Source organism: Macadamia integrifolia, chromosome 4 (genome assembly GCF_013358625.1).
Source record: "Macadamia integrifolia cultivar HAES 741 chromosome 4, SCU_Mint_v3, whole genome shotgun sequence".
In the NCBI taxonomy this organism is placed as follows: Eukaryota; Viridiplantae; Streptophyta; class Magnoliopsida; order Proteales; family Proteaceae; genus Macadamia; species Macadamia integrifolia.
In genome coordinates, this window is record NC_056560.1 from 15,244,331 (window position 1) to 15,253,435 (window position 9,105).

Below are 9,105 nucleotides of genomic sequence, written 5' to 3' on the forward strand. Positions count from 1 at the left end.
AAAAAAAAAAAAAAAAAAAAAAAAAAGGAAATACATTGTACAAAAACTGCATATTCATCTTTTATACAAAAACCAACATAGACAGTTGCTTCAAATAATAAAATTTCAGAACAAGTAGGTAAACTCTTTACCGGCAGATGCTCCAGCCCATGAGTTTGACAAAGAATTTCGATGTCCCGTAACTTTGCAAAGTAGAAATCTCTCTCTTTTTCCAAATGATCCACGGAAAGCTTGAGGTCCAGAATCTGCAGGAAAAAGCACAGAACTAACATTTTATTCACACTATGCAAGCACCTTAAAGCAAGGAAAATCAGAAGAGACAGTCCCACCTGCTTGCCATAATATTTGAAACAACTAGCAATTTGAACAACCATCCCAAGAGCCTGCATCATTAATTGGCTAAAATAGAACCATTCAAAACAATTAAAAAAATCTAGTATCAGAGGGAACCTGATGCAGACAAATCATACAAATGGGCTTGTTTCATTAGAAATAAGCTTTGACTTATATTATATGTTGGGCCTTGGTCCAATGGGTTTTCTTGGTAATGGGCTACTTTATTAGCCTAAATTATGGGTCGGAGGTAGGAATACAGGATTTACATTATTAGGTTAGTTTAAGTTGTTTTATTTCACTTAAAGACTCGTTGCCTAATAAACTTTGGCTTGGGTTATATATGTGTTGGGCCTTTGGTCCAATGAGTTTTCTTTGTAGTGGGCCTAAATTATGAGTAGGAGGTAGGAGTACGGGATTTACTTTATTAGGTTAGTTTAAGATGTTTTATTTCACTTAAAGACTCAATAATTAGTATAGTGGGTTTCCTTCTTGTGTAATGTTTCCTATTGGCTATGTAAGTCTAGTTAGATAGCTTCTTACATAGTTAGGGACACTTTTCCCTTTTATATCAAACCTTGCAGCCTATTCTAGGCATTCAATGAATTAATCAAAGAGAATGGATATTGCCTTTGATGATGCTGTGGACTCAGTTCAGAGTGGAAAACTCTTGGGATTAAAGGGATTCTGATCTAGGCTTATTGTTGGGAAATCAAAGGTCATATCCTCGTCTCTATTTTCTGTTTCTTCCTCTTCAAGTGTTCTTTCTCCTATTGTTAATGGTGTTTACAGAACTTGATTTAAATGAGTTTGGAAGGTTTAATTTTCGATCATTGTTGCTGTTCATATCCTGTTCATGTTGGGATTTAAACACAGCAAAGGAATCACCACCATAGAATTGGCGGCAGCCTTGTTTTGGGCTCCAAATTGCTGAAGTTTATATTGGGAGTTAAACGGGATCTGGCCAGCAGATTACGCCCATCTTTTGAGGTGTCAAAGGTCCTCCTAAGAGGCTCCTTCGAAGAGTTTAAGCCAGATCAGACCTTCTGATCTGTTTTTATAAGACTTCACCTACTTTTGGTGTACCGGTTTCAAACTCTTATTGTTTTGGCTGTTGTGCTCAATCCGAGTCATCCGACCATTAGAAAGTTGCTGTATTTAGGGGTTTTCCTATTCTAACCGTTTAAGAACAGTGGTCAGAATCTGACTTTCATCGAATAAGTTTGACTTTCTAATTGACCCAAAGTTTGTTTTAGGGTTTGCTTAAGGTCCTATTAAGAGAGGTGTGTAATCTGAACCTAGGGTTCATCCGATCTACCAATCTACCCCCCCCCACACGCACACACACCAGAACCTTCTGCAATAGGGTCCATGACTCATCATAGTTCACATTAATCCAATGCATAAGTAAGCTTCAGTTGGTTGGACCAGGTACAAGGATCAGATATTAGAATTGTTAAAGACAATTATGTCCAATAAGATAGCCCTATCGATAATAACACAGGGAAAAAGGGATAGGGAGGAGATATCTCAAGTGGAGCCATTTAATGGTGTGCTATTTTAAAGCACCATTAACTGTTTCTATCAGCTATATAGATGCCAGGAGAATGTAAATAATTTGTATAACCAAGAGGGCTAGAAATTAAAGCAAGAAAGAAAGAACAAGTAAGAGAGAGAGAGAGAGAGTCAAATTAGAACCTACCTGCTCAGACATTGCTTGAATCTCTGCAGCAGAATTAGCTCCACCTGACACTGCATAATTTCTCCCTTGTTTGGGAACTATATCAACAGAATTGAAAGTAAGACAACAAGAAGTATCAAAACAGAGCTCATACAAATGAAATATAACTGTTGCTTAATGACAAAAGCTGACCGGAAGTCTTCAAGCCGGTTCCATTGCCCGAGATAACACTGGGAAAGTTGTTTGCTTGGAGTGATTTCGAGACTTTGTGTGAAACCCTGGAATTCCGCTCCTTCCCACCCTTGCTTCTTCGCTCCACTGGGTTATAATTCCTATAGAGGAGATGGATAATCAGGAGGTCAACAACTGTAAGATGGATCAGGCAGTACTAGTAAGAATAAAAAGTAAGAACAGTAAGAAAGGAAAATATGACATAAACAAAGAAGAAGAAATTTGTGTACTCATTCATAATGCCTCCATTTATAGAATCACAGTAACGCTTTAACCATTGTAAGAACTCCAAGTTGTCCAGGGGCCGCCCTTTAACAAGCTTATTGACTTCAATATGCTGCCACAATATTAGTTAGTATTTGAACAATTTGAAAGAGAAGTGTGGAATGTACATACATATTTATAAAAGTCTTGATCAGTGTTGTCAAGATCCTAGGCAACCAGGTGGCTTGAGGGTGTTTAGATACACCAGCCTACCCAAGGTAAAAATAGGCAGTCACCTACGCATGATTTTCAGAAAGGAGCACTTTAAATAAAAACTGCAATCACATGCTAATGAGCTAAGACATCTTATTCATCTGTATTTACATGAAATACAATTTTTCACCTTTTTTCTCTAATACATAGTATACGATAAACTAGAATGGGTATGGGAAAGTTGAAGGCATGAAGCCAACAGAGGGAATAGACAACCTCCTAGGCAGACTGAAATTATACGAAATTTTTTGGTTTCGACAAAGCTCATAAAACAAAACCAGGTATGAGACCTGGGTCTAACCAAGTTTTAGTATAAATTTTGACCATCTTTCAGGTTTCGGTATCATGCCAGTGAAACCCTTTATATAAAATGCATGGTTCGAAATTTCGTAGTTTAGGCGAACTTTCGACCATGTTTCAGTATAATTACAACAGTTTCCACCCAAAAAGGGCAATTTCCTAGAAAACCTCAATTTTTTTTCCAAATCACTCCCATATATATTGTACAACATTTGATAATAATGAAATTGTTTCTAATTTTATATTTATTAAATCTTAATGCATATTTTAGTTGTTTTAATTGAATTACATGTGTACTAGTACTAAATTCTTTTGTGAAGAATAGGTAATATTAGCAAAAGTAGACAGCAACTCATAACATACACTACCAAACTAGGGTCCAAAGCCAAACTACTGTTTTGGGTGTGTTTTTTTACAATCTAAGGGTTCCACTATGTTTAGGAAGCCAAAAATACAGTATTCCAGAAATTCCATAACCTGATTTGACAATTTGGGCCTCAAAACCAGCAGCTGAAATTTACCAGGTTTCAGTTGAAATTTCACAAATTCGTGAAATATTTCAGTACCGAGCCAAGGTTGAAACCTGACTCAGAACCAAAACTTCGAACCTTGCTCCTAGGACACCAGCCAAGCCATCACCTAGACACTTATAACACGTTCCTGCTCTCACATATCACAACAATCGAGATCCAAACAAAGAGGGAGTCCATAAAAGGTTTGAGCCTAATCTTAATATAACCTTTCCTCGAAAAACTCAAACAGAAAATGTAATACATTGGAAATTGTAAGCAGGCAAGAACACATAAAGAAATGAAAATTGAGCACAATATGGAAATTACCTTCTCTATTTTTAACTTGTTAAACGCTTCTTGCAGAACCTTGTAATTCTGGATCATGTCATATTCTGTCTTTGCATCAAAGTTCACCTGCAAAAAATGGGAAGTAAGAACCTCTACAGAATAAACTTTTGTCAAGAACATCATCCTTGTGAAAACAAACAACATATAAAAATACAAGATGCTAGTACCTTATGCATTGGAACAACTCCAGGGTGGGTCATGTCCATCATCTGACATTGGATAGCACCAGAAGCAGCCTACAGAAAGATTTTAAGAAAATATAAAATAAAGGTGAAGACTGAGATAGGAGGAGTTCATTCTTCATGGAAGAATGCAAATACAGCCCTGGGGAAATGGGGAGAACCACTCAAGGCTATGCTCAGAAACTGACAATGAAAGAACTTAATCAAACATACAAAGTAATATGATAGGGCTACTATTTATTACATACTTGCACCCTCCGAACCCCTTTAATCAAAACCAACCTCAAATAAAACAAAAGAAATCTCCTTTTGCTGAATCATTGTAATCAGTGTATGATACAAACTCTATCTTTGACCAACTTAACTAGCCACTTCAAAATATTTCCGATATTTCATTTCCTTGATTCTAGCTTCATGTGCCATACACTGTGGACGTTTATGGGTTTAGACAGTAATCCAAGTAAATATACAAACGTTCCAAGGATCAAACCAAAACAGACGGATGTTGAACACAAATTTTCTCTATCAAAATTCCAACCACATCCAAACTGATATGTCTTCCCCAGTAGGATATCATAAAGTTTGAATTTTGAATGCCATTTCACCAGAGTGAAAGCAAATATGTTTACACTACAGACAGAGACATGAACTTTTCCACAATCATGTTCATATTATCAGTGCAAATTTGACTACTCAAGCACTAGATTTCCCAGTGTCCAGCGAAGTAAAAGTGTAATGAATTCCTTAACACACACATAGTCGAGCACAAAATAGGCTTCACCCTCGAAGGAGAAAAATCTGTTCTTGTTCATATTCAAGAGATAACACAAAGGGTTGAAAGCAATAGGACGATGCCTCTCTTCACAGTTCCCAAGGCCGAACAGTCAGACAACAAGAAAGGTCCATGAAAACCTAGAATATCAGTGTCCTTTGAGGGGAGGGGGAGGCAGGAAGAAAAGACGGGAAAATTACCTCCTCTACCCTGGAGATATTGAGCTGAAGCGTAGCATTAACCCAACTCAGAATCTCATTCCGACCGACAAAATAAGCACCGTCCATCATCCCTATCGCCATCGCAGCCATTTCTCATACAAATCTCGCAATGCTTCTTTCACATAGAAAATCAAAATATCAGTATCTCCCAAACTTCAAAATACCGAAAATGCGACGAATTGAGATCCAAGAAAAGGAAAAAAGCAAAACCCAGAAAAAATACTAATCAAAAAGGAAATAAATCAAGTGACGAATAAGAACGAGCAGGAAAAAAAAAAGAGATGGGTATTTGAGGATTTTAGTTTAAGAAAAAGAATGATAAAAATCAAGATGAAATTTCAGGAATTTCAGAGGATCTTCAGAATTAAAATGAGAACGGAAAAGTTTACGGAGAGAAGAAAGTTGGGACGGGGTAAGCATAGAAAGTAAAGCTGGCAAAGAGAGAGAGAGAGAGAGAGAACTCACAATGAGTAAATAGCTTTGAATGGCTTACGAAGCTGAAGCACGGTCACTTGAACACCCGGGAGAACCCAACTTTGAATTTATAACACTGGCACTCTTCTTCTAATCTTCTTAGAAACTCAGGATTTTTTATCTCTTTTTTTTTTTTTTAATTAATCTTTAAAATTTAAAAAAAAAAATTAAAAGAATTTAAAATCCGTAACAGTAGGGAAAATGACCGTTCAAAGGTTTTGTTGTTAAAGAGTAAATGGAAAGGTATTCTATGACTCACCATGTTCAAGCAAACGCTATTGGATGTCAGCCATGGATTTAAGGGATCGAGCTCGTATCCACCAAATTTAATACAGAGATTTTTTTTTTTTTTTGGGTTGAGCGATTCAGCCAATAGTGTCTCTCATCCTACCAATCTCCCCCGATTCTCTCCTCAAGGATAGGGAAAAATATTTGTGTTATGGACCAAATTAACTATGGATCCTTAAATCATTGATTGATGTCAGCCAACCGTTTGAAACTCACATCCTATGATCAATATGGTTGTTTCTTGAATTTTAAAATCTAGAATCGTAGCAGCCTCTATCTAGTCGATTTGAATTGGATTCAAATTGATCGAAATGTTATCAATTAGAGTTGGAGAGAAGAAACAAAGATTTTTACTTAATTGTGATTTTATTTTTAAATTCAAAAGACTGTTAATATTACTATAAATTTTATGCTATTTTATTGATTAAAATTAAAAGGAAAAAAATGAAAGAATTTAAGATTAAATAATACTTATGATCGATTTCACAATAAATTGCATGAATCAACTTTAATTAGTATTGATGGAAATTGGCTGAATCAGCCAATCGTGTTAATTGCGATGTGATTTCTAGTACAACATTGATAGTTTCATTTGAATTCGATAGAATAATGACTCACAAACTACCGATGTTCGATCTTTTTTCCCTTTCAAACTCTCTCTTTGCTCTTTCTCTCTCATCCATATACATATACAAATCATGAGGCAATCCCTTCCATGCACCTAATGACTTGACAAGTCATCGAAATATCAATACATGTGAACTGCTATTCATCCAATGCATAATCCATAGAGATTTAATCAGTTGGCTTCCATCACGTGAAGGGAAAAAAGTGTAAAACTTGTGATATGGTTTTAAAAAATTAGAAATCGGTGAATCGACTAATTTGAATTGAAATTAGGTGTGCCCGATTTCAATTGAATCAAATCTGATCAAAATTGACATGACTGGTTTGATCCCTAATTCCATGCTTAGAAATGCTTACTGGTGGTCCATTTATGAGAGTTAGGCCGAGGTGTTACTCTTCATCCTTTCTTTAATTCCGGGATGGCTATTCTATTCAATACTCTTAACTAACTACTCAATAATCAATATTGATTTTTTTTTCTTTTTTTAATATTGAACTTTTCTCTCTCTAATATTTTAACAAGTTTTACTAAAAAAATAATATTTTAATGAGAAATTTACCAAAAGATAAATATTTTAATGAGGAAAACATAGATATGTTATATTAATTAGTTAAAATGTCCATTGCAATAGAATTCCTCAAACCACAAAATAATGAAGAGAGATCTCCACAAGCCACAACACAAAAGTTATTTAGCCTATCGGCATTGGTGGATAGAATATAAGCAAATATATTAACATATAAACTGTCACTAGCAGGAGCAGTTGATTGAAAGCAAGACATTATTAACTAAGATGTCGACTTTATCTTTTATTATTTTGTTAAACTGGGACTTTTAAAATATGTATTTTATAACCAGATAGCTTCTTATGCCTAACAATGTTTTGAGGGAAGGAAAATGTTCATCTTTTTATTTCCTTTCACAACTGACAGTGTGATGTCCTTCTCTCTCTCTCTCTCTTCCTGTTTCTTTCAAGCTTTTTATTTTAGTCCCGTCCTTAGATTTTGCTACAATTGAGAGGATCTATCTATCTCATGCTTTATATTAGACTTTGTTGTAACATGGACATCCACCTACGTGGCAAGGGTTTATTATATTTTCGGAAAAAATAACACTTCTTGATCATGCGGCCTTTATATCACAATGCAAGACCAATGAGGGGGCCCACATGGGCATCGATAGGGAGCTTGTATTTCAGTGGTGGAGAATGCCATTTCGCCCCAGCCCCTTTATGCATGGGCATAAGGAGCAAGCAATCAAGGAGTGTTCTTTTGCCTATGTTTTTTTAATAATTTTGGGTGAAAATAATTGATGTAAGTCATGAGGGTAGTTACGTCAATGCATGGAATCTTTTTTTTTTCTTTTAAAGGAAAAGAAATGGATTGAATTGATTATCGAGTTTAAATACATTAAAGACCTTTTTCTTTTTTCTTTTTATTTTTAAGAAAATTAAAGAAAAATATATTAAATATAATAAAAAGAAAGAGAATTCCATTAAAGACTTTCCTAATTAGAGCCTTATAGCACTTCAACAAATATTTGATATCCCTAATATGGCATTCCATATCTTTCTGGAAAAGAGAGTAGTTTTGGGAGTCCTTGCCATATGAGTAAAGAGGACACCAAGACACTGAGCCTTTGATCTGGGCTTGTCTTCAACGACCGACGCTCTAACTAGCGTCCAACAAATGCTACGAACATGACATGTCCCACATCCTGCTGAAACTGCCTATCTCATCCTGCTAAAACTGCCCGGAGAGAAAAGTAAACCCAATCCATCCATCATCCCTTCTATACCCTCTCAGACTCTCCCTTGGAAATCTCGACCCCCTCTCAAAGGCATGAACCTTACCCAGCCTTCTCTGTGCTCTCTGTTCATTTCGCTAGTACTCCTTCATGGGCAGTGGGTAAACAACAATTATGCACATTCAATCACCTCTGTTGGGGGTTGTTGCAGAAGGTACTGGTTATAAAAATAACAAATGACTGTATATTGGAGATCACTATTCACATGTCCTAGTTCTTAGCCTATAGCCGCCTCCTTCATAAGCAAGAGTCAATAATAGATAGACCCATCTTATCTCACAGGTTCACAGGTAGGGAGACGAGAAGAGCATTAGCAACAGGAGAATCTAAGTATCTTCAACGATTGTGGAGAGAGTCGGGAGCGTTTGGAACTCTCGTTTTGCTTGAGAAAAACTTATCAAACGGGCGTTGAACGGGCTGCTTCTGGCGGTGGTGATTTTGTTGTTTACTCTCTTGGAAACCTAAAGAATCATCTTTTTACCTAGGGAAACAGAGGCAGACAGTCGAACAATGAGGGAAATATATATATATATAGAGAGAGAGAGAGAGAGAGAGAGAGAGACTCCGAGAGGGTTTAGAAGGGAAGATGGATGGATTGGGTTTATTTCTCTCTTCAGGCGGTTTCAGAAAGATGTGGGAGGCATAATGTGGATCGTTGGATTCAAAAGTAGACATGTGTTGTGCTTATATAGCATTCGCTAAGCGAGGAATGGCATTCTTGAACCAATACGACCCTATTGGTTCAAACAAGGCCTTAGCTAAGCGGGCAAGATGTTTAAGAGTCCGTTTGGAATCGTTTTAAAAAAATGTTTCTATCATTTTTTTGTTTTAATCGAAAAAAAAAAAAAAAAA

General features: G+C 36.2%; 1 protein-coding gene across 2 annotated transcripts in view; it reads right to left on the bottom strand.

The window, feature by feature from the left end:
• Positions 1-5,670, bottom strand: part of LOC122075386 (microtubule-associated protein RP/EB family member 1B-like) — a 7,323-nt gene extending 1,653 nt beyond the window's left edge. The window contains exons 1-8 of one of the 2 annotated variants that reach the window (XM_042640377.1): positions 5,523-5,670; positions 5,037-5,172; positions 4,050-4,118; positions 3,862-3,948; positions 2,476-2,582; positions 2,207-2,346; positions 2,036-2,112; positions 132-245 (exon numbers count right to left, since the gene is read on the bottom strand). In XM_042640377.1, coding sequence (XP_042496311.1) covers positions 132-245; positions 2,036-2,112; positions 2,207-2,346; positions 2,476-2,582; positions 3,862-3,948; positions 4,050-4,118; positions 5,037-5,147 — 705 coding nt within the window. In that variant the 5' untranslated portion in view covers positions 5,148-5,172; positions 5,523-5,670. The remainder of the gene's footprint in view (positions 1-131; positions 246-2,035; positions 2,113-2,206; positions 2,347-2,475; positions 2,583-3,861; positions 3,949-4,049; positions 4,119-5,036; positions 5,173-5,522) is intronic. The other variant, XM_042640378.1, reaches the window with a different exon arrangement.
• Between the last annotated feature and the right edge of the window lie 3,435 nt (positions 5,671-9,105).